Source organism: Bos grunniens, chromosome 28 (assembly GCF_055505025.1).
Source record: "Bos grunniens cultivar Pamir isolate PY7600 chromosome 28, Bosgru_T2T1.0, whole genome shotgun sequence".
Lineage (NCBI taxonomy): Eukaryota > Metazoa > Chordata > Mammalia > Artiodactyla > Bovidae > Bos > Bos grunniens.
Genome location: NC_141192.1, coordinates 20,644,872 through 20,669,984, shown reverse-complemented (window position 1 = coordinate 20,669,984; position 25,113 = coordinate 20,644,872). Strand labels below are relative to the sequence as shown.

Sequence of the window (25,113 nt, the reverse complement as noted above, 5' to 3'; positions counted from 1 at the left end):
CCCCAGGCTGCTCCAGCCCGCCTCCTTTGGAGCCTGCAGTCTCGATGTCCTTACCGCGGTGTGCCCTGTTGTGGGCTCGGCTCCCCGCGGGGCGCCAGGCTGGCCACCGGGCAGCCGTCTGCTCTGCCCTTCGCGCCCACACCGGGCCCTTTCCTGGGGCTCTGGGACGCGTTCCTGCTATTGCCTGCGCCTCTTCCTCTGCCTCCGGAGGCTCCAAAGCTCCAAACACGTCCTTGTTCGTGCCGCTGACTGTGAAACCTCAGGGTCCTAGCGCAGATGGCGACGTCGGGGCTGAGCTAACCCGCCCTCTGGACAAGAGTGAGTGCAGGAGCTGGAGAGGGCGGCGAGGGTGGCTGGTGCAGGGCTGAGACGCTTCTCCGAGGAAGCTGCTTTTCCATCCCCTGGAGACCCAGGTCCCTTCGAACTTTGTCATTGTGCCTCAGTGCCTGCCTCCCTTGCTGGTTTTGAGCCCCTCAAGGCTTGGGATTGTGTCTGATTGATCCTTTGATGTGCTGCCCTTGAACTGGCATTCTCCCTTTCACTGTTCCCCTGGGAATGATCTAAGTCCCCTTGTGACGGGACGATTCATCTTTTTTGAGCCGTTGGGTGCACGACTGACTTTCTAGTATAGTCTCCCCACCCCCCACCCCCCACCCCCGCCCCGCTGCTTATTACTATTGCTCCCAGAAGGGACAAGGGAGTGGGGTGGTGAAAAGCCAGAGGAAGACTTCTTTCAGGACTTTTTGTCATTGACTGGGTACCTACGCAAACCAGACACTGTTAGGCTGTATGGTGGTTGCAAAGAGGAACCAGACTCAGATCCAGATCTCTTCCGCTCCAGAAACTTACAGCCTTGTGGGAGGAAGGACCGATGGATGACCAACTATGCTACAAGGTAGAACACAATAAGGGTGAGCTTACCAAAGGTGGAAGGTACCCTGATCATCCAGGGCTCCAGAGAGAAAGCTCTCGCTTAGCATCAGCAAATGGCAAGATCTAATCCTGTGGCTCCCCTGCAAAAAATTGCTTAATGCTTTTCCATTGTCCCCAGTTTGAAAGGGTCCTCACTCCCTGCCTGATCTGGCCTGGGTAGCTCTTGGAGAAGCTTTGTTGCACACCACTCTCCTCCTTTCAGCCAGATTGATGAAATGGGCACTTGTGCTCCAGGGCTTTTTACATAATGCTACTCCCACTGCCTAGAATATCTCTGTGGTTCCTTCTTTTTCTAAAAAATAACATTGGCTAACACTGAGTGTTAGAGACAGGTACTGTTTTAAACATGTGGCCCATTTAATCTTCCTAAAAACCCTTATGAAGTACAGTTTTTATCCTCGACAAATCTTATTGAATACCTACTATGTGCTACTTTCCAAGCACTCTTCTAGTCACACAAGTAGGTGCCTATGTATGTGTGTGTGTGTGTATATATATATATATATGAAAGTTACATATAATAATATATATGTATAAAATATACACATTTTTCTGGTTGATTGTAACACACATATATAAGTATATGTATATATCATATATATACACTGCTGCTGCTGCTACGTCACTTCAGTCGTGTCCAACTCTGTGTGACCCCATAGACGGCAGCCCACCAGGCTCCGCTGTCCCTGGGATTCTCCAGGCAAGAACACCGGAGTGGATTGCCATTTCCTTCTCCAATGCATGACAGTGAAAAGTGAAAGTGAAGTCGCTCAGTCGGGTCCGACTCTTAGCGACCCCACTGACTGCAGCCTACCAGGCTCCTCCGTCCATGGGGTTTTCCAGGCAAGTGTACTGGAGTGGGGTGCCATTGCCTTCTCCGATATATATATACACATATATAGGTAAATGTATATATCATTTTTTTTCTGGTTGATCATAATACACTTAGGCAAGTAAGGGTAGACTGACTACAAGCAGAAAATGTTGCACATTTGTGATAGTCATACATCACTTAACTGACTGGAACAATTTACAGTTTACTTACCTTTTGTCCATTTCCCAAATGCTAAAATATAAATAATATTTTCTCTGCCTGTATCTCTGGATTGTGAAAATCATTATAACATGTTTGGCAAAGCACTTTGAAAAGTGTGAAGGGATGAATAAGTGTAAATTAGTATCACTTGTACTAAACATTTGCTATTTAAAAAATGGAATTACCCTACAGTAGAATCTGATGTGTGGAAGCTGGGAAAACTGTTTCCCTAGGAGGCCAGATAGTCTACCCCAACTATATAACATAGGTTGATGTGAGGATTTAACAAAATAAGTATTTTTAGGTTACTGTATAAATAAATGTTCTAAACCTCTCTCTTTTTTTAAGTTGTTAATGCAATCTAAGCTTGATTAATTTAAAGTATTTTCACCTGTAAAATCAGTGATTGATAGTGGCATTTCAGCAGGCATCTAATTCAATCTCCTTTGCAGCATAGTAATTTCTCTGCTGTCACCCTTGAAATACAGTCATCTAAGCCTTCCTTGAGTACAGCTGGTACTTTTGTCAGGCAACCCCTTTTCTTATTCTAATTATTAGGAAGTTCTTGTATAAATTCCACCGAAATCTGTTTCCCTCACTTCCCACTGACTTTAGTTATGCCACTAATTTGTTCTCCCTCAAATCATCTTCAAGCTAAAGGTTATCCGTGGCTCCTTTAGTCATTCACATAAAAGCATGAGGATCTGCCCCTTGCAGTATTGGTTATCTTTCAGCTAAAAGATAGCCTTTCGCTGCTCACTATTAGATGTGCAGAATGGTTGTGAGTAAACCAAACAGAACATGTGTATCTAACAGTGGCCCAGTGGAGGATAGGGTGATGCCAGTCCTATGGCACCTTGCTTAGACTTCTGCAGTATAACGGGAATGTTGATTGCATTGTTGGACTTTATACTTTTTCTTGACACTATTAAACCATAAAAAGTTTGTGATCAACTAACCCACCTTCAAGTTCTTGCAACACTCAGTAGACCACTGCCTTGAGTGTTAGGACTTCCAAATTTCTTTTACTTTGGGGGTATTTCTCTATCTAGAAGACAAATGTTAAACGTATGTTCAATTTTGTTATCTTTCTTCCAGATGAAGTAAAGAAGGTCTTAGACAAGTTTTACAAGAGGAAAGAAATTCAGAAACTGAGTGCTGATTACGGACTCGATGGTAAGGCTAATACCATTTCCATTAGAGATACCTTATTGCTGCTTAGATTACAGCTTTTTCATTATTGTGTGGGACCTTGTGTGGCCTGAACATAAGTTCATAGTTATAATATGGAGAACGTCCCTGACTTTTGCCTCTGTCTGGGCAGGAGATCGTCAGTATGCAGTTGGTGAGCCAGACACATGGCAAAGCAGCTGTGTGTTCAGCTTTCCTTCGTGTTGTACTAGAATTTCAGTTTTAGCCCAGATCATAACAAACCAGCTGTACTACAAGAAAGGAAAAAGACACTTCGACGAGTTATGTGTGATGTGTGTATGTACTTTTTAAAATGAGAAAATGAAAATGAAATGAAAAATAAAATGAAAACTAAGTCCTACCTGTTTTGATTTTGTGTTTCCCACAGCTCGTCTCTTCCACCAAGCATTCATAAGCTTTCGAAACTATATCATGCAGTCTCATTCTCTGGATGTGGACATTCACATTATTTTGAATGATATTTGCTTCAGTGCAGGCAAGTGTTTAGAGACTTTTTAAAATCCTCTGAACATACTTGCTATTTCTTTTGTTTTTTTCTCATTAGCTTATTTGCTTTAGAATAAGCCCTGTTAGCATCCTCTGTAAATAATTCGGTGCTTTCATAGGAGGCCTTCTAGGTCTTTTTGCTTTATAGCAGGCCTGGGTTGGTTACTAAGTCACCTATGTGTCTTAGACTGGAGGAGGACTGGGACCTCGATCTGTCACCATCTGCTCTTCACTAGTATAGGCCTCGGTGAAATGAACTCTCACACAGGGTAGAATTAATACAATACAGATTCCATCAGTTTTTGCCACTGACTTCTTTCTCCCTCAAACTTTGACAGACCTCTTGCTGTAAAAGCAAAAAATGTAGAAATATCATTATTTTATTCCTAAGGGCGGTTTGACTTTGGTTATGTTTTTCTGTATTTGACTGTTAGAACATTGCCCTGGGCCAGGCACTGAGGTAGAACCGGGACACAGAGCAGAATGGAACTCAGCCCCCGCCTCAAAGCCATAAGGTGTGGTGACTCCTGGCTGAGAAGTCAGTTCACTTTCACATTTTGTTTCTCAGTGGTATCTGTAGTTTAAAAACTACTTGCATCTGGGTCCTGTATTTTGCTTCAGTAACCGTGGAGCCTTCTTGCTAATGTATATTCCCAGGTTTTTTGTTTTGTTTTGTTTTTTGCTGTCCATGATCCTACCTTCCCAACCAGGAATAGATCCCAGGGCACTGACAGTGTGAGCACTGGGCCCTAAGCACTGGACTCTCAGGGAGTTACCCCAAGGTTCTTTGTTTTCACTTTAACTTTCATCAGTGCTGATCATCAGCGCTGGTGCATTGAACAAGTGGAACATGGTTGTTGACAGCCAAAGTTTTCTGCTTTCCTAGAAAATACAAGTGAAATAAGGAAGAAAACATAAGGCAAAGCAGGATCTCAGGAAAGGATAGCATTCCTTGTTCTAGGGTTTACCTTTTTTCCTGACAATGTCCCCTTAACTTAGCTCACTAAGAATAAAGCTTTCATTAAGTTCAGTTGTGAATAACATTTAGCTTGCACAGATTAATGCAGTGTTTTATTTTCCAGCTCACGTGGATGACTTATTTCCATTTTTCTTGAGACATGCAAAACAAATATTTCCTGTGTTGGAATGTAAGGATGATCTACGAAAAATCAGTGACCTAAGAATACCACCTAACTGGTTAGTTTCTTTATTGTGGATTTGAAATTTTCAGTTTCTGATCTTGGGAGATTAGTGAACACTATATATTTTTTTATTGTATACTAGATGATAAATCAAATAGTCTAGATTGTTTTGTTTTTTCTAGAAAAATACACGATGAGTTTTGGTAGGCAGTTAGCTGGTATCTCCTCCTAAATCCTAATCAAGCTTGGTTTAAGGTTTTATTAGGGCAGATCTAGAGTAGGTCTTTTGGTTGTCCTTAGAATTCAAGTGGGACCTTTCTGGTGTCTCAACTGAATATGCTGTTAATCAGTTCCCTCCACCACCACCGTGCCTGGAACTCTAACATCTCCTAGCACTTTGCCATTTCTTTGAGACTTTCTACTTAAACTCTTAGCAAGCTGTCCACTACTAAGCCCTGCGTGTGTTCAGCCCAGCCATTGGCCAAGGACCCAAGGAACCCCCACACAGACTTACAAGGCTCCCTCTCTATTGCACCTTTCTTCTCTTCCACACTCAGGCCTTCAGATTCCAGCTGCTTCAGCAGCTTTAATCTTGATCTCTACTGCTCAGCTCAGTGGGACTATTTTAACTTGCTTGGGTTCCACCTCCCTGTGCCTCTTGGGGTCCAGTAGGGCTCATCTCAAGTGTTTCTTTCTTTTGGAGCTTATAGTCCTGCACTGCCTCTTGTCCATATCCCCAGGGAGCTGCTATATCTATTTTGTCCAGTTTTGTAGTTGTTTATCATGATAGGTCAAGTCCAGTACCATTCATCATGGCCAGAAGCAGCAGATTCAGTCATTTTATTGTGTATGCTAAAATTCAGAAGCCTGGGAATATTTACTTCTAGGGCATATGTAGAGAATGTGAAAATAATGTGAACATATCTCTGGAGCTGATAGCAGTTTAAATTTATTTTAAGTAACTCTTGGGGAAAAGGAATTTGTACAATGGCAAGAATATCCAAGAAATTAATTTGCATTTGGGTTTTTCTGTCCTCTAGTTAGTAAATGCCATTCTTGGAAAGCAGTCATTTTGGTGTGGACATGAAACTCACCATTTAATTTAGTTTTTCAAAGATGCTGCTATTTTGTGAATGTTAAGAGGATGTTTCATTGGAAGTTTTTTCAGTTAATACCTTTGCCAGGATTTGGAGGTTAATGGAATTAAGCAGTTTCTCTACTCATGTTTTAGGTACCCAGAAGCTAGAGCCATACATCGGAAGATAATATTCCATTCAGGTCCCACAAACAGTGGAAAGACTTATCATGCAATCCAGAAATACTTGTCAGCAAAATCTGGAGTGTATTGTGGCCCTTTAAAACTACTGGCACATGAGATCTTCGAAAAGAGTAATGCTGCTGTTAGTATATTACCAAATATTCTCTTTTTCTTGCTAATTTGGGGGAATGTAGAGTGTAGTGGGTGAAGGGAGAGGGTGTGTGTAGTAGTAATTTACTATCAACAAAAAGTGCCATATTTCATTGCCTTTAACTTAAGGCCATCAAGTGTAAGATGTACTATTATTTTATGCAAAACTGAGAAAGAAGCTGATGCTGCCAACTGAATTCTGACATGCCACCCATTGTTAAGAGATATCCTGGTTTTAGAGATACTAAAATGTGAAAAAATATGTGTATTAGAATGAGTGAAATACAATATTAGAGTATTTCACATATACAGAGAAATGAAGGAGTAACATTCAAATAACTTGGGTCCACTACCCAGCTCCCATCAGAGTCTAACATTTTGCCATACTTACTTATTTTTTTAACTTTTTTAAGAAATAAAATATTGGGGAATTTCCTGGTGGTCCTGTGGTTAGGACTCCATGCTTTCACTGCCGTGGGCCTGGGTTCAACCCCTGGTTAGAACTAAGATCCCACAAGCTGTGTGGCATAACCAGAAAAAAAAAAAAGCAGGAAATAAAATATTATTGATACAGATGAAACTCTCTCTGAACCCCTCCTTTACCCCCTCAGAGTTACCCACTATGTTGTATTCAATTTACCTTTTTTTTTTACGATTAAACCTTTGATGTAATTGCTAGAACTAATGACAAAGACTGAAGCCAGCTTTCCAACCTGAAAAGGACTGAATGGTCTGTGGTCTGAGGCATCATTTCAGAAAAGGGGCCACATTTTGGTTCATTGTTTTATTATGACTTTATAATGTGAGATTAACCAGTTTTGTAGATAGTTTGCATCATGTTCTGGATAATTTGTATAATTTGCATACATAATACCTTCTTGTTTATAAATACTTAGAAGTATTTCTGCAAAACAAAGACTTTCTTTTACAAACCTTCAGGATATTCATGTGAAGCAGGACATTTAATATTGATAGAATGCCATTATTTAATCCACTGTCCATACTCAAATTTTGCCAGTTGTTCAGTAACACCACCACTACTCCGCTTCCCCTCCCCGCTGTGCCCCCGCCACCTCCAGCATTCCCTTCAGGGACTTCTGCTGTATGTATTGTCATGTCTCCAGTTTCCCCATTAATCTGGGACAGTTCCTCAGTCTTTGTGTTTCGTAACTGGTACAGCTGGAAAGATTACAGGTCAGTCGTGTTGTAAGCTGTCCCTCAGTTTGGATGTCTGGTGTTTCCTTGTTAGTTTCAGGCCATTAGGGAGACCAGCTGTTCCAGTTTGCCTGGACTTTCCCAGATTTATTACCAAATGGTCTTTGTCCTGAGTTATCCCTCGGTTCTGAGTGGATTGGGGTAGTTGGCTACTCACATATGTACCATAGCACTGATATGAGTCTTTCTCAAAGAAATATATTAGCAAGTCTTTATATTCTTAAATTTTACTCATAATGTTTTTCTTGAACATAGAAACAATTTCATTTTAATAAGCTAAAATAGTACAGGAACTATTGACATAATACAGAGTTTATTTAGTTAGTTGCACCATTGCCTTGGTTCGGAAGGCTCTTGTTGCAGAGCATGAGCTCTAGGCATGTGGGCTTCTTTAGTTGCAGCGCTCAGACTCAGTAGTTGGGGCTCAGGGGCCCTAGATCACTGGCTCAGTTGCTCCATGGCATGTGGAATCTTCTTGGACCAGGAATCGAACCTTTGTCCCCTGCATTGGCAGGCAGACTCCCATCGAGTGTGCCACCAAGAAAATTCAGTACAAAGTTTAAAAAATAAAAGTGCTTCAATTGCTTTTGTTACCTGAGAATTTAGCTGATTTGAGATGTTCCAAGTGTACATAGGTTATATGAAAGTGGCTTTTATTTTTTACTAAAAATTTTTTTAGAGGATTGGGAATATTTGTTTCAAGTATTAGACAAATAAATTTGATGTAATGGAAGGAAGTGAAAAGAAAAACAAGTGCAAGCATTAATCACTCAGTCGAGTCCAACCCTTTGCGACCCCGTGGACTGTATGTAGCCTGCCAGGCTCCTCCATCCTTGGAATTCTCCAGGCAAGACTACTGGAGTGGGGAGCCATTCCCTTCTCTGGAGGACCTTGCTGACCTACTCTATTAAATACTCTATATTTAATAGAAGGAATACTCTATTAAACATCCAAATCTTCTTTTTGCTGTAGTTTTCAAGGTGGAGATAATTCCAGTTTTCTTTTTGTCATCCTAGGGGGTGCCGTGTGACTTGGTAACAGGTGAAGAGCGTGTCTCAGTAGACCCAGATGGTAAACAGGCTGCCCATGTTGCCTGTACTGTCGAGATGTGCAGCGTTACAACTCCTTGTATGTATCTACTATTTTAGAACTTTATGGTTCAGTCTTTTTTTAATTTTAAAATACAGATGAACATGTGGAATGTGTTTTTTATTGTGAAAAAAATTTGTAATTGAGGCAAAGACTAGTAACAGCAAATACCCAGTATTTGCTGCTACTACTTAAAAATGCCAAACTTTCCATCATGTTTGCTCTTGAATTTTCTTTCCCTTTTTCTCTTAAAAGAACTGAAATATTAACACATGAATTTTCCTTTGTGTCACTCCACAGTTCAATTCCTCTCCCCTCTGTGATCCAGTTGCTGTCAAATATTTGGTATATACCTTTCCTGTCTTTTTTGGCGTCACTATTATATATTACCTATTAATACTATAGTTTGTGTTTTAAAATGTTTACACGACAATCATATTGTATTATTGCTCCACAACTTGCTTTTTTTTCTACACATGTATTTAGATCTAGTCTTATTTACATGTATATGTATCATAAATATATATATATATCGCATATATTCATTTAAAATGTTACATATTCCATATTATGACTAAATGTATTTATTCCTTATTCTTCTACTAAATAGTATTTAGGTTGTTTTAAAGTTTTTCACTATTATATATAGTACCACAATGAACTTCTGTATAAGTACGGTAGTTTTAAAAACATTTAAAGTGAAAATTAACTTTTTCCTTACTATATAGACAATCGTTCCTTCATTGTAGAAAATGTAAAAATAAATGCAAAGAGAAGAAAAAAATATTAATCTCCTAATTCCATCCATCCAGAATCAATAAGTATTAATTCTGTGGTATGTTTTTCTAGGTTATGTTCATATGCGTATGCTTACATGTGCATTGGGGGTGTGTATATTAAAATGGGGATTATACATTATGTACTGTTTAGTAGCTTGCTTTTTTCATTTTAATAATCTTAACTTTCTGAGTAAATGGATAGTTTTTAAAAATCAATATATTCTAAAAGTAATACATTATAAATATTAAAATAGCACTTATAAATCAAAATTCCCTCTTCTGCCCCCCTCTTTTCTAATCTTATTTGTATACACTCAGATATGCTAAGTAATTTTTAATCTAATGGTTTTTCAGTATAAAATTAGCTTTCTTTTGTTTCCTCAGTGTCATTGTGGGCATATTAAATTTTTCTTTAAAACATGTTCCTCTCAAATCTTTGGTATTTTGGGAAGAGAACTAAAATATAATTTATGTGACTTAGAAAGAAAAATATAATATGGTTGGAAGCATTTTGGCATTAGAAAATAAAATGAGGCTTTTTTTTTTTTTTTTTTATCATAGTAATGAACTTTAAAACCCCAAAGAATGAGCAGAGCTATAGCTCAGGGAATTACACTTTCCACTCCGCTTCTCCTAACACCCATCTGGGTTCCTAAGGTGCTTCATTTACAGCAGGGTTATCTATTCCTTGGTCCTGGGAGCTGCTTTCACTGCTGTATGGATATATTCTTATTGGGCAGATTCTCCAGGTTTCTTCTGAGATTGCAAAAAATAGGACAATTGAACATGCTCAGTTTGGGAGACAGTGGAATAGAGACGGTCTGGGTTTGAATTTTATGTTTCAAAATATTACACTTTGGTCATTTTTCCCTTTTATTAGTGATGCAATAAAAAATCTTTTTAGCCATCACTTTTTATTATTTCTTTAAGATGGGCTCCTGGAAGTGGACTTCTTGAAGTCCACGGACATGAATGAACGTTTCTCCTGGTTGATCTTTGGAGTGATTTAACTTCTCTGGGTCTCAGTTTATTCTTCTTTAAAATGTAAATGTAGGGGAAGCCCCTGGCAGTCCAGTGTTTTAGGACACCGCACTTTCACTGCTGAGGGTATGGGTTCAATCCTTGTTCAAGGAACTAAGATCCTGCACGCCGGATGGTGCTGCCAAAATTTAATCATTTATTTGGCTGCATTGGGTCTTAATTGTGGCACATGGGGTCTTTGAGCTTCAGTGTGGCAGGTGAACTCTTAGGTGCAGCATGTGGGATCCAGTTTCCTGACCAAGGATTGAACTTGAGGCCCCTGCTCTGGGAGCTCAGACTTTTAGCCACCGGACCACCAGGGAAGTTGCCCACCCCCCGCCCCCCAATTTTCTTTTTTTAATTAAAAATACAAGTATGAGATTTTTAAAAAAAGGAAATGTAAGTAATGATGACACTTAGTGGGTGTATTGTGAGGATTAAATGAGTTGCAGTTTTAAAGCGCTTAGAACAAGCCTGCCAGCAAAGAAGCACATAGTAAGTAATGATGATGATTATGGTGGTGTTGAAAGCTTGAATTTTGATATTGTGATTTGTTTGTAATACTATTGAAGTAGATTGTCTTGCTCACGATAACTTTCTATTTTAAGATGAAGTGGCCGTGATTGATGAAATTCAGATGATTAAAGATCCAGCCAGAGGATGGGCGTGGACCAGGGCGCTGCTAGGTTGGTGGTTAATACTGTAAAATCTGTGCTTTGTGACATCTGCACTGGGAGGCATTTATGTGCTGGGCATTGCCAAATAGAGCCAGCTAGATCCTGTCTTGACACAAATGAAACAAAAAAGTCAGCTAGGTGTGAGTTTTAATTTTCTAAATATTTTAATTATATTTTTTATATTATAAAACATAATCATTTAATAAAAGTGTTCAAATATTATCATATTTACGCAACCACTAGTAACCTTTTGGTGTTTCCTGACAATCTTTTTTTCTCATTTTTATGGTGTTTTGTGAATATATAAATTTTGTATCTTGCTTTTTTTTTCAGTGCTTTTTCATAGACTTTTTTTTCATACCACATATGAATGTTGTATATTATCCATTGAAGAGCTGTGCTATAGTCTTCCTTCAGTATCTGTGGAATATTGGTCCCTGGACCTCTGCAGATGCTCAGATCCCTTCCAGGTGGATGGGTTCTGCGTCCATGAATTCAACCAGGGATCCACCACTGGTTGAATCTGCAATGTCAAACCTGTGGATGTGGGAGACCAGTTGTAATTTGTCCTAAAGAGTTGAACATTTTTCCCTATTATTAGTGATGCAATAAAAAAATCTCTGTAGCCATAACTTTTTATTTATTATTTCTTTAAGATAGGCTCCTGGAAGTGGACTTCTTAAAGTCCACGGACATGAATGAACATTTCTCCTGCTTGATCTTTGGAGTGAATTTTTGATCAGCATGCTGTAGGGCAGGTGTTTTCAAATTTACAAACAAATAGGTGACCTCTTTCTTTAAACCAAGAGTGTACACGAAAACCTGTAATATAAAATGGATGAAAGTGTATATGCTAAGTGGTAAGGATCTTGGAGTTTCTTCTACCCACCAGCCCCTACCCCCCACCCCCAAGTCACCTCAGTGATTCCATGGAGCCTGATTTGAAAAGAAAAGTATAGGACTAATGTTCAGTGCTAACCATCAAAATGCCAGATTCTAGTTCAGACTGGCTTCACCATCTAGTAGACTCAAAACCTTGGCCCCAGCAGCTTAAAAACCCTAAGATTTGTAAAAATGGTGATAATTTTGCCCACTAGAAGATTTTTGTTTTCAGGGTTGAATCACAGAGATCGCATTTATGATAACCCTTCTTAAAGTTGTAAAGCAGTAGGTAAGCAAAGTATTTTGGGTATGTGAAGTATTACATATTTACTTTTGTATCTTTAAAATTTAAAAAAAAATCCCAATTTTGCACTTAACAGGACTCTGTGCTGAAGAAATCCATTTGTGTGGAGAATCTGCTGCAATTGACATGGTTACCGAGCTTATGTACACAACTGGGGAGGATGTGGAGGTACTCAATTATATGCCTTGTTCTCAAGGTGGCATAGCAAGTACCCAGAGTACCCAGGCAGTGGCTTCATAGGCCCCAGACGATGGCAAAGTGAGAACTTGAAAGATCAGCTTCATTGCCCTGTAGTTGACTAGATCATGCATAGTTGGTTGAACCTCATGATCTAAAGTTCTGACCGAGTGGTTCTCACACCCTAAGTCTTCAAAAGTCCAAGCAGATTCCTTACCTTTTCTTGACAGAACCTTTTGGAATTTGAACAGATCTCTTTAGAATTAAGTAAATCTGGAATGTTAGAAATTGGAGGCTCAGCAAAAGTTTGTAATTTTCAAAGTCTCAAATGTCAGATACTGGGTACTCTGATAGATATCTAATTGCTAGAGATGGTTTGTATCCTTTTTTCACATTCCTAGAATAGGAAGCAACTCATTTCTGCTTACTCCTACTTTTTGCTTTCTTTACCAGACTTCTATAATAAAATGAAATATTTAAAAACTGGTCCATTACTTTAGTTTTGTACTCAGTTTTCAAGGAGAGATAGTGGAGTATAGTGGAAGAAATTCTGGGTTTCAGTCTTGGTTTTGCTGTTAACTCACTTTGTGTTTTTAGGCAAATCATAAAAGGCTACAGCTGGAAAAATCCTCATCAGACCTGATCTTTTCTTTTTTTTGGCTTGATCACTTATTAGACTCTATTTTGCTTTTTCATAAACTGGAAGTAACAGTTAATAACCCTTCTGAACTTAGCAAATTCCTGTACAAATCAAATATATATGAAAGTGCTTTGAAAATTTATGAAATTCTCTGTAACACTTTACTAATTTAGAAATACCAATGAGAACTGATGGTAACACTTATAATACCAAAATAAATGTTTTTCTGTGTTTTCTCTTGAAAATGTTGGAACTTGTCTAACTTTAGCAGTTTTTAGCTACTTGACTGCTTTGTGAGTTTTTCACAATGCTTAGTCATAAGAAGTTCCGTTAGGTATGCTATTTTACAGTATTGTGTCCTTTATTATAGGTTCGAACCTATAAAAGGCTTACCCCCATTTCTGTGCTGGATCACGCACTAGAATCCTTAGACAACCTTCGGCCCGGGGACTGCATTGTCTGTTTTAGCAAGAATGATATTTATTCTGTGAGTCGACAGATTGAAATTCGGGGATTGGAATCAGCTGTTATATATGGCAGTCTCCCTCCTGGTAATTATTGACTTTCCTCATGATAGGATATGAAGTCTCTTGTTTTTGCCATGTATTTTGAGATATGTATCGATAACACAGTGAGCTACTGAATTAAGTTGCTTGGTGTATAATTTGTGATATAAAGCACATACTTCTCTAGTCATCTTTATGATGATAGAAGTATTTTGATTATCTATAGCTCTTGTTAATTGTTGTTATTAGTAGACTGTATTTTAAATGTTGAGCTGATGATTTTCTTACAGAAATGTCACTAAAATATGATCCTGGTAATATTCTTAAAATATTACCAGAAATCTGTTAAAAGTGTCCTCAGAAATGATATAGCTAGTGTGGTAGGGGACTGTGTTGCTCTTTGTGAGGTTATTTAGAGGAATAGAAATAAAAGGATAAGTGACTATTTGAGAATAATATTTAAGTTTGAAACAGTGAGAGTTTTATCCATAAAATGGACAGTTGGAGGTGAGGGTTTCCAAGACACTACAAGATACTACTTAGTGTGATGTAGTAAAAGACAGAGAACATTAATTTAACAAACTGTTCTTATTTTAGGGACCAAACTTGCTCAAGCAAAAAAGTTTAATGATCCTGATGATCCATGCAAAATCCTGGTTGCTACAGATGCAATTGGCATGGGACTTAATTTGTAAGTAATTTGTTTTTAATAATCGTGGATATTCAGTGGGTTAGATAGCAATTTAAACACTTCTCAATGGCATTAGAATGACCAAACTCTTTGGCTTAGGTGAATGGGTATTGTAGTATAGATCCTAGATTTATCTTGCTCACACCTAAAGGAATAAAATTAAAATATCACATAACACTTGGACTTTTAAGTGCTGCTCCCTACCACTGCTAACCTATTATGTTCAGTTCAATTCAGTTCAGTTGCTCAGTCGTGTCCAACTCTGTGACCCCATGGACTGCGGCACGCTAGGCCTCCCTATCCGTCACCAACTCCCAGAGTTTACTCAAACTCATGTCCATTGAGTCGGTGATGCCATCCAACCATCTCAACCTCTGTCATCCCCTTCTCCTCCTGCCCTCAGTCTTTCACAACATCAGGGCCTTTTCCAATGAGTCGGTTCTTGGCATCAGGTGGCCAAAGTATTGAAGTTGCAGCTTCAGCATCAGTCCTTCCAATGAATATTCAGGACTGATTTCCTTTAGGATGGGCTGGTTAGATCTCCTTGCAGTCCAAGGGACTCCCAAGAGTCTTCTCCAACACCACAGTTCAAAAGCATCAATTCTTTGGTGCTCAGCTTTCCTAATAGTCCAACTCTCACATCCATGCATGACTACTGGAAAATCCATTGCTTTGACTAGATGGACCTTTATTGGCAAAGTAATGTCTCTGCTTTTAATATGCTGTCTAGTTTGGTCATAACTTTTCTTCCAAAGAGTAAAGTGTCTTTTAATTTCATGGCCGCAGTCACCATCTGCAGTGATTTTGGAGCCCCCCAAAATAAAGTCTGTCACTGTTTCCACTGTTTCCCCATCTATTTGCCATGAAGTGATGGGACCAGATGCCATGATCTTAGTTTTCTGAATGTTCAGTTTTAAGCCAACTTTTTCACTCTCCTCTTTCACTTTGATCAAGAGGCTCTTTATTTCTTCTTCACTTTCTTCCATAAGTGTGGTGTCATCTGCATATCTGAGGTTATTGATATTTCTCCCAGCAGTCTTGATTCCAGCTTGTACTTCCTCCAGCCCGGCATTTCTCATGGTGTACACTGCATATAAGTTATATAAGCAGGGTGACAATATACAGCCTTGACATACTCCTTTTCCTGTTTGGAACCAGTCTGTGTTCCATGTCCAGTTCTAACTGCAGTTCTAACTTCTTGACCTGCATACACATTTTTCAGGAGGCAGGTCAGGTGGTCTGGTATTCCCATCTCTTTCAGAATTTTCCACAGTTTGTTGTGATCCACACAGTCAAAGGCTTTGGCATAGTCAATAAAGCAGAAGTAGATGTGTTTTTGGAACTCTCTTGCTTTTTCAATGATCCAGTGGATGTCGGCAATTTGATCTCTGGTTCCTCTGCCTTTTCTAAATCCAGCTTGAACATCTGGAAGTTCACAGTTCATGTACTGTTGAAGGCTGGCTTGGAGAATTTTCAGCATTACTTTACTAGTGTGTGAGATGAGTGCAATTGTGTGGTAGTTTGAGCATTCTTTGGCTGTGCCTTTCTTTGGGATTGGAATGAAAACTGACCTTTTCCAGTCCTGTGGCCACTGCTGAGTTTTCCAAATTTGCTGGCATATTGAGTGCAGCACTTTCACAGCATCATCTTTTAGGATTTGAAATAGCTCAACTGGAATTCTGTCACCTCCACTAGTTTTGTTCATAGTCATGCTTTCTAAGGCCCACTTGACTTCGCATTCCAGGATGTCTGGCTCTAGGTTGATGATCACACCATCATGATTATCTGGGTTGTGAAGATCTTTTTTGTACAGTTCTTCTGTGTATTCTTGCCACCTCTTCTTAATATCTTAATACCTATTATGTTACCTCACTTTATTTTCAGTGTCTCAGTCGGCATGTGGGGCTAGCCATTATCTTCAGGGGTTAACAATATTAAACATAAATATTTCTCTGTGGGAAATGAAAACAGCTATACCTTTATGGATGAGCTATTCAAAGCCATTAATAGAAGCTAGCATTTAAAAGTCAGAGAAGGCAATGGCACCCCACTCCAGTACTCTTGCCTGGAAAATCCCATGGACGGAGGAGCCTGGTGGGCTACAGTCCATGGGGGTCGCTAAGAGTCGGACACAACTGAGTGACTTCACTTTCACTTTTCACTTTCATGCATTGGAGAAGGAAATGGCAACCCACTCGAGTGTTCTTGCCTGGAGAATCCCAGGGACAGTGGAGCCTGGTGGGCTGCCGTCTATGGGGTCGCACAGAGTCGGACACGACTGAAGCGACTTAGCAGCAGCAGCAGCATTTAAAAGTAGCCTAAGAAGACCTTGTATGGTTTATTTGTAAAAAGAGTTATTTTCTAGAGCCTTACTGAAGTAGAATTTATGTATTATACTTTTCACCCACTTAAATGAATAATTTGATGATTTTTAGTAAAAAATGCTATTTAAGGGAAAGAAAAATAATTACTGACAAACCCCTTTACCTTACTTTGTAAACCGTGGGCAATATTGCAAGTAGGCCTAACTAGAATTAGAGTGAGCCTTTGTACAATGAACCAAATGATGGACGACTTTTCAGACAGCAGCTCATGAGATCATCTTTATTTCTATTTCAGGAGCATAAGAAGAATTATTTTTTACTCCCTTATGAAGCCAAGTATCAATGAAAAGGGAGAGAAAGAAATAGAACCAATCACCACCTCTCAAGCCTTGCAGATTGCTGGCAGAGCTGGTAGGTTCAGTTCAAAATTTAAAGAAGGAGAGGTTACAACAATGAATCGAGAAGACCTCAGTTTATTAAAGGAAATTTTGAATAGGCCTGTGGATCCTATAAAGGTAAGGTTTAATTAACATAGTAATTAATTACCTCTTCTCTGTGAAGGACAGTCCTTCCTTCCTTCACTCCCTTTCCAGACTTTCACCTCGGATACCTGGAAACAAATAAGCCAAAGAAAATTTTGTGCCGTGAAAATCATGTCAAGAAAGCCCTGCTTCGGAACTTCCCTGATGGTCCAGTGGCCAAGACTCCATGCTCCTGGTGCAGGGGGCCTGGGTTCGATCCCTGGTCAGGGAACTAGATCCCACATGCCACAACTAAGAGATCCCGCATGTGCTAACTAAGACCCGGTGCAACGAAATAAAGAAAAACATTTAAAATGAAAGAAAACCCTGCTTTATTGCTTTTGAGAGGCCTAATAGAGAGCCCTTGGTTAGAGAATGGTATGCAAGTGAAAGATCCAGATTTTATAAACGTAGCAATAATGTAACGAGTTTAGTAAACCTGATTTTATGTTAATTCTTCCTGTAATTTAACAGGTGGGGATTGGGGCCTGGTTGCTTCAGGTGGGCACATAGCTTTGTCAGCAGACTGAAAATTGCCAGAAACTTGACAGTAGAAGAAACCTTTGCATGTTGGGTAAAAACAGCATTAAGCTATACAGCTTTGAACCATTAAGGACAAGGTTAAATTTTGGTTAGTGCAGTTAATGAGGCAGACATGTATGTATTTTTAACAAACTATTACAATTTAAAGTTTGCCTGGAAAATTCACTTAATAGGGCTTATCTTACTCTTAGGGATCTCAGGTAAAAGGGTATATGAATGAGATAACATGAGGGAAAGTTCCTGGAGGAAAGCTGTGGCTGGAATCATTTCTGTAGCTTTTGTTAAGAGTATAACTGTGGGACTTCCCTGGTGGTTTGATGGCTAAGACTCAATGCAGTGGGCCCAGATTCTATCCCAGGTCAGGGAACTACATCCCATGTGCTACCATTAAGACCTGATGTGGCCAAATAAATATATTTTTTTAAATGTTTAAAAAAAAAGAGTGCAGCTGATAATGGACCTCCCCATCTCCCTCCTGGGTACCTCCTTTCTTGTGTTTATTCTCTTCCTCCCTCCCATGATTCATCTCTCTCTTCTTTTCCTCTTTGTTTTTCCCATTCTCTTTCTTTTTTTCTTTCTAATGCTTCAGTTCAGTTCAGTTCAGTCACTCAGTCGTGTCCGACTCTTTGTGACCCCATGAATTGCAGCACGCCAGGCCTCCCTGTCCATCACCAACACCCAGAGTTCACTCAGACTCACGTCCATCGAGGCAGTGATGCCATCCAGCCATCTCATCCTCTGTCATCCCCTTTTCCTCCTGCCCCCAATCTCTCCCAGCATCAGAGTCTTTTCCAATGAGTCAGCTCTTTGCATCAGTTGGCCAAAGTATTGGAGTTTCAGCTTCAGCATCATTCCTTCCAATGAATATTCAGGACTGATCTCCTTTAGGATGGACTGGTTGGATCTCCTTGCAGTCCAAGGGACTCTCAAGACTCTTCTCCAACACCACAGTTCAAAAGCACCAATTGTTTGGCGCTCAGCTTTCTTTATAGTCCAACTCTCACATCCATACATGACTACTGGAAAAACCATAGCCTTGACTAGAGGGACCTTTGTTGGCAAAGTAATGTCTCTGCTTTTGCACATGCTATCTAGGTTGGTCATAACTTTCCTTCCAAGGAGTAAGCGTCTTCTAATTTCATGGCTGCAATCACTATTTGCAGTGATTTTGGAGCCCAAAAAAATAAAGTCTGACACTGTTTCCACTGTTGCCCCATCTATTTCCCATGAAGTGATGGGACTGGATGCCATGATCTTCATTTTCTGCATGTTGAGCTTTAAGCCAACTTTTTCACTCTCCTCTTTCACTTTCATCAAGAGGCTTTTGAGTTCCTCTTCACTTTCTGCCATAAGTGTGGTGTCATCTGCATATCTGAGGTTATCGATATTTCTCCCAGCAATCTTGATTCCAGCTTGTGCTTCCTCCAGCCCAGCATTTCTCATGATGTACTCTGCATATAAGTTAAATAAGCAGGGTGACAATATACAGCCTTGACATACTCCTTTTCCTGTTTGGAACCAGTCTGTTGTTCCATGTCCAGTTCTAACTGTTGCTTCCTGGCCTGCACACAGATTTCTCAAGAGGCAGGTCAGGTGGTCTGGTATTCCCATCTCTTTCAGAATTTTCCACAGTTCGTTGTGATCCACACAGTCAAAGGCTTGGCATAGTCAATAAAGCAGAAATAGATGTCTTTCTGGAACTCTCTTGCTTTTTCAATGATCCAGCAGATGTTGGCAATTTGATCTCTGGTTCCTCTGCCTTTTCTAAAACCAGCTTGAACATCTGGAAGTTCACAGTTCACATATTGCTGAAGCCTGGCTTGGAGAATTTTCAGCATTACTTTACTAGCGTGTGAGATGAGTGCAATTGTGTGGTAGTTTGAGCATTCTTTGTCTGTGCCTTTCTTTGGGATTGGAATGAAAACTGACCTTTTCCAGTCCTGTGGCCACTGCTGAGTTTTCCAAATTTGCTGGCATATTGAGTGCAGCATTTTCACAGCATCATCCTTCAGGATTTGAAATAGCTCAACTGGAATTCCATCACCTCCACTAGCTTTGTTTGTAGTGATGCTTTCTAAGACCTACCTGACTTCACATTCCAGGATGTATGGCTCTAACTGTGGGCAATTCTTGACATTATGAATATTCAGGTAAAGAGATAACTGGCCTCCAGTTTAGACATTTTCTCTTCTGTATATGTATGTCAGTTTTTTTGCCCTGGTTAAAGTGATTGGGTTTTCCTTTTTTGTTTTGTTCAATGGAGAGAATTGAGACCCTGGAAAGCGCTATGTGTACTTGTGTGTGCTGTCAGATCACCAGAGAGTTTAGGAATATAAGTAAAATATAAGCAGAAAATTAATTCCGTAGTGGATGTACTTGGTAGTTGGTAATAAATGGCAAAATATGATGCTTGTCTCTGTTTTACTCAAATTCTTGTCCCTTAACTCATTTGGCAAGGGCCTATCCCAAATATAGGACTTCATCTTGAAATAACTTAAGAAAACTTACGCTTAAAAAAAATAAGCTTATGGTTGTTTTTTCTTTTACTCAAGGCAGCTGGTCTTCATCCAACTGCTGAACAGATTGAAATGTTTGCCTACCATCTCCCTGACACAACGCTTTCTAATCTCATTGTAAGTAGAAACTCCTAAATCTCTTTTCTAAAAAAGTCAGTATGTGATTTCCCTGATGGTTAAGACTCTGTGCTCCCAATGCAGGGGCATGAGTTCAGTCGTTTGTTGGGAAAAATAAAAACATTTAAAAGTTGGTGTGTCAGACAATTACTGGTTAACCTTGTGAACATGACTGGATAGTCTGTTTCTGTGAAGTTGCTATTCATGAAGTTTATCTTGAAAGTGGAAACTTTCTCTCAGAAGTTTTAGGGCTTTTATCCTGAGGAATTTTCTGAGTATTTCAGGTTGAGAAGGCTGATAAGGACGTCTGTTAGCTTGAGGAGGCAGTGAATTAAGCAAGCCTTTCTAGACGTCTGTTAACGTATTAAAGTGATTGTCTCTTACAGACTTGAGTACTTTATTCATGCCCAGCTAGGTAGTCCAGTAATTAATGTATTTTTCCCTCCCAGGATATTTTTGTAGACTTTTCACAAGTTGATGGGCAGTATTTTGTCTGCAATATGGATGATTTTAAATTTTCTGCAGAGTTGATCCAGCATATTCCGTTAAGTCTCCGAGTGAGGTATGTTTTCTGCACAGCCCCTATCAACAAGAAGCAGCCTTTCGTCTGTTCTTCATTGTTGCAGGTAAGCCTTTATCTTTTTGATATTTTGAGTTGTTTCGGGTTGATGCATTTTCCCCAAACAATATTTTGTTAATCAGAATAAAGAAATAAGACAGTGTACCCTTTAATATGAAACACTGTGTAAGAACTTAAATAAAACATGACTCTCTTGTTCTTTCAGATAGTTTTGGGTGGGGGAGAGAATTCTTGCTTTGTGTTTGGTTTTATGTGGTAGCCTTTTTGCAGAAGCTAAAATAAAAATAATTAAACATAATATTTTGAGCGAAAGGAGTCTGCCTGATGGTAGATACACTTTTTCCTTGTTGGTGTTGGGGCATGTATTCTGGAAGGGACGGGGCTTAGGAGTCAGTGGCGGCAGCAGTATCAGTTCTGTTAACCGTCAGGGATGGCTCTTTGTGTGAATTTGGTGCCAAGGTTCCAGCCCCTTTTCTTTTAACTCATTTGGGTAGAGAGACACATCTCTGACTTCTGATCCCAAGAGTCACCCAAACAAGGGGTGGGCAAAGGCAGCAGAAGCTAAACTTCCAGTCTCGCCGTGTTCTCTGCTGTCTCTGGGCCATTGCTCCCCCTGTTGGCTCTGCACGCTCTCCCTGCCCCACTACGCCCAGAGGTCGTCTCTTTAAATCTTTTCCTGATTCATTGATGTCATTTCACTGCCATCTTTTTTTATAGCTGTTAACATTCTGCTTATTAGCTTTGTTTGGATCAAATCTAAGTTTATGTTTTAAATTATTTTAAAATTTTATAAATAATACACAAGTACTTTTTTGCACAAAATTAAAACATTAGAGAAGGTTAAATTGGGCTGCCACCCTGACATAAGTGCTGTTATCAGCTTTGCTGTAATAGCTGATATCAGCTATTCTTGCAGACCTTTTCTGTTACATTTGCCTACATACCCATAGGAGTAGAAATTCTAGTTTTTGTTGGGTGGGTGTGTTCTCCCATAAATGCCATAATGAAGTAGTCTGCAGCTTGTCTTTTTCCTTGAATATGTCTTAGAGGTGTTCCATGTCCAGGTATTTACCTAAGAAATATGTTTCTTAGAGCTGGTGTTTGTGAGAGAGCTAACCAGCATAAGATTGAAGTTTATGGAACAAAGGCTTAAACTTAAAAGACCCGAGGACTTCCTTGGTGGTCCGGTGGTTAAGACTCTGTGCTGCCAGTACAAGGGCTGTGGATTTGATCCCTGGTTGGGGAACTGATCTCACATGCTGTGCAGTGCTGCCAAATATTAAAAACATAACAAAGAACTGACCTGGATGGAACTGGAGCCCATGGGCCTGACCCCATTTAAACCATCCTTCAAACTGCTCTCTAATAAAATAGCAGCATGTTACTAAGGAGTAAGGAGTCTAGACGCCAATAGTTGCTTATGTGTTGTGTTTACAGGTTAAAATGTGAAATCTGGAGATTTTCCTTATCTCCATTATTACTGAATAAAAGAGCTCAATTCCGCTAATGGTCTCTGATGCCCCTTAGGAAGTAGTTTAGGAACTGTTCCCTGGAGCTCCTTTAGGGCTGGCTCTTGGATGGGTCTCTCTCCCTCTCTGTCTCTCAGCAGCTCCATACTCACATACTGGGCTTCCGCTAGTTGTTTGTGGCCTAAATGGTAAACCACTGCTTTTGTAAGAGAACTGTGTTTTGGCATGTTGGCACCCCACTCCAGTACTCTTGCCTGGAAAATCCCATGGACGGAGGAGCCTGGTGGGCTCCAGTCCATGGGGTTGCTAAGAGTCGGGCACGACTGAGCGACTTCACTTTCACTTTTCACTTTCATGCATTGGAGAAGGAAATGGCAACCCACTCCAGTATTCTTGCCTGGAGAATCCCAGGGACGGGGGAGCCTAGTAGGCTGCTGTCTGTGGGGTCGCACAGAGTCGGACACGACTGAAGCGACTTAGCAGCAGCAGCAGCAGCTTATTAGCAGGTTAACGTGGTCACATTTCCATTCTTCATGGCCATTCTTACCTGGCATGTATTAAACAGCAGAATGAACCAGACTGAAACAAATAAAATTGTAACATTTAATCACAGTTATTCGAAAACTACCCTGCATTTCTAAAGTTTTGATCTTGCTTAGGTTAAATATTTAGAGATAATTTTCCCTAATTAAGAAATGAACCTTTCAAAAATCACCTTATCCTTGAGGCTAAAGATTGTAAACTTATGCTTGCTAGTTTTTGCATAATTTTATTATCTCCTATAGATATTGTGATGCATAATAGCATCTAGCGTTGTTTGGGAGGCAGCATGATTTGAATGTCTTGGGGTTCAAGAAGGTGTGGTGATATGGTATTGAAGAAGTTGAATCACAGTGGTGACTTGGCCAGAACTCTATAACCGTACGACTAGTGAAGAGGCAGAATCTCTTTACTAGTTTGATTGACTCATGGCCAACCTTGTACCAAGTCAGCTTAAAGAGTTTCTTTTTCTTTTTTTGGCCATGCCATGTGGCATAGGGAAACTTAGTTCCCCAACCAGGGATCGAAACCAACACCCTTGGAGTGGAACCATGGAGTCTGAACCTCTGGACCGCCAGGGAAATCCCTCAAAGACTTTTTAATATAATAAGGGATGATATTGACAAAATACAAGCTCCTATTTAAGGCTATAGGACTATTACATGAAGGGACAGAAGTCTCTGGGTACTGTCTGCCTGTAACTTGGAACTTAGAACATAAAATGTTCGTAAATGTTAACAGGCAGTCCCTGGAAAGTTAGTTCATAGGCGTTTTATTGCCCTGGTTTTGGAAAAAGAAGGAAATCATTCCTTTCAATGACAAAAACAAAACACAAACTTTAAAGAGCATGAAATGTTCTTTAAAATATAGAAAAGTGTAAAGAAGGAGAGAAACCAGCCTGCCTATTGAGATAACAGCCACAGTTAACATTTTATTATGCTGTCTTTGTTTTTTTTGGGGGGGAGGGTCACAGACTAAAGTGAATTCTGATTCTTTTGCCAAATTCCTTTCTTCTGTCTCAGTTTGCCAGACAGTATAGCAGGAATGAGCCCCTAACCTTCTCATGGTTACGCCGATATATTAAATGGCCATTACTTCCACCTAAGAATATTAAAGACCTCATGGATCTTGAAGCTGTCCACGATGTCTTGGATCTTTACCTATGGCTAAGGTACCAAATTTTTCCATTATGCGCCTCATTTTTCCAAGTAATAGGACAAATCAAAAGTTTTTATGATGGTCTTTTACACTTTCAAATTAGGCACATACTTGCAAGGTGTTTTATTGTCCATTTAGGCAGCTGAGCCTGGTTTATACCCATTCCAAAAATGACTTAAGAGTTCTTATGATTCTAGTTAAGTAGGTGAGAAACTCTACTAAATCCTATGTAAATAGTAGTCCCTGGACCAAAAGCATTGGTATTGATTGGAAACTTGTTAAAAATAGAGAATATTGGGCCTACTCCAGCTTTAATAAAACTCTACATTTTAATAAAATTTCAAGGTGATTCATGTCTGTATCATGATTTAAGAGGGACTGCTGTAGATCAGTCATTCCCAAAGGAGGGGCATGTCCCACTAGGGAAGCAGATCAGAATCACTTAAGATAGGAGTGGTGAGCAACTCTCATAACAACATATTCCTTACATGAGCTGGGGGCAGAAATAAAGGTTGAGTAAAGGCACTGGACACAGTTTGCAAGAACAGAATATTTGGAATGAATCAGTATCAAGATTTAGTCACTTCATTGACAGTAGTCCAGCAACTGCCCTAAGAACTCTTCCTATCATGTAATGTGTTTTTTTTCTTTCCAGCTACCGGTTTTTAGATATGTTTCCAGATGCCAGCCTGGTTCGAGAGCTCCAGAAAGAACTAGATGGCATTATCCAAGATGGTGTACACAACATCACCAAACTGATTAAAATTTCAGAGACACACAAACTGCTGAATTTGCAGAACTTGTCAGCAGAGAGCCAGTCCCGTCTGTCAGCTGTAGCAAAGAGCCAAAGCAGAAGGAATCGGGGCACCAAAGCTTTGGGGAGTAAAGCTGCTGAGCCCCTCGGCCCTGATGCAGAAGAGAAATCCCTTGCTTCCAGGTTGGTGCAGCAAGGACTCCTCACTGCAGACATGCTGAAACAGCTGGAAAGAGAGTGGATGACACAAAAAACCGAACAGGGCAAAGGAAGACTAGAAACTGGGACTTCCTTAAAAGGGACAAGAAGAAAGAAGAAAGAACCTGATTCAGATTAGTTTTATTTCTATTTTTACAAATAAAAATATTTTAAGCTCCTTTTATCTTTACATGCA

General features: G+C 39.8%; 1 protein-coding gene across 3 annotated transcripts; it reads left to right on the top strand.

Moving 5' to 3' along the window:
* The first annotated feature begins 9 nt into the window (after window positions 1–9).
* SUPV3L1 (Suv3 like RNA helicase) lies at window positions 10–25,113 on the top strand. Of its 3 annotated transcripts, none has more exons than XR_015157092.1 (15): window positions 10–318; window positions 3,068–3,145; window positions 3,549–3,656; window positions 4,750–4,864; window positions 6,041–6,209; window positions 8,449–8,560; window positions 10,929–11,006; window positions 12,260–12,351; window positions 13,371–13,551; window positions 14,104–14,197; window positions 16,817–17,036; window positions 20,138–20,218; window positions 20,744–20,844; window positions 23,830–23,978; window positions 24,621–25,113. XR_015157092.1 is itself a non-coding variant. In XM_086382627.1 (15 exons), exons 1-15 carry the CDS (start codon window positions 45–47, stop codon window positions 25,054–25,056), a joined length of 2,364 nt encoding a protein of 787 aa, XP_086238753.1. In that variant the 5' UTR covers window positions 10–44; the 3' UTR covers window positions 25,057–25,113. The 3 variants fall into 3 exon arrangements, 2 of the variants coding, with proteins under 2 accessions (XP_086238753.1, XP_086238754.1); XM_086382627.1 differs by having other exon boundaries at window positions 20,668–20,844; XM_086382628.1 differs by lacking the exon at window positions 10–318 and adding an exon at window positions 749–895 and having other exon boundaries at window positions 20,668–20,844.

Coding starts and splice junctions, on each gene's coding strand:
- SUPV3L1 (XM_086382627.1), top strand. CDS start 45: ATGTCCTTACCGCGGTGTGCCCTGTTGTGGGCTCGGCTCCCCGCGGGG. Junction 319..3,067: donor AACCCGCCCTCTGGACAAGA/GTGAGTGCAGGA, acceptor TCTTTCTTCCAG/ATGAAGTAAAGAAGGTCTTA. Junction 11,007..12,259: donor GTGGACCAGGGCGCTGCTAG/GTTGGTGGTTAA, acceptor TGCACTTAACAG/GACTCTGTGCTGAAGAAATC.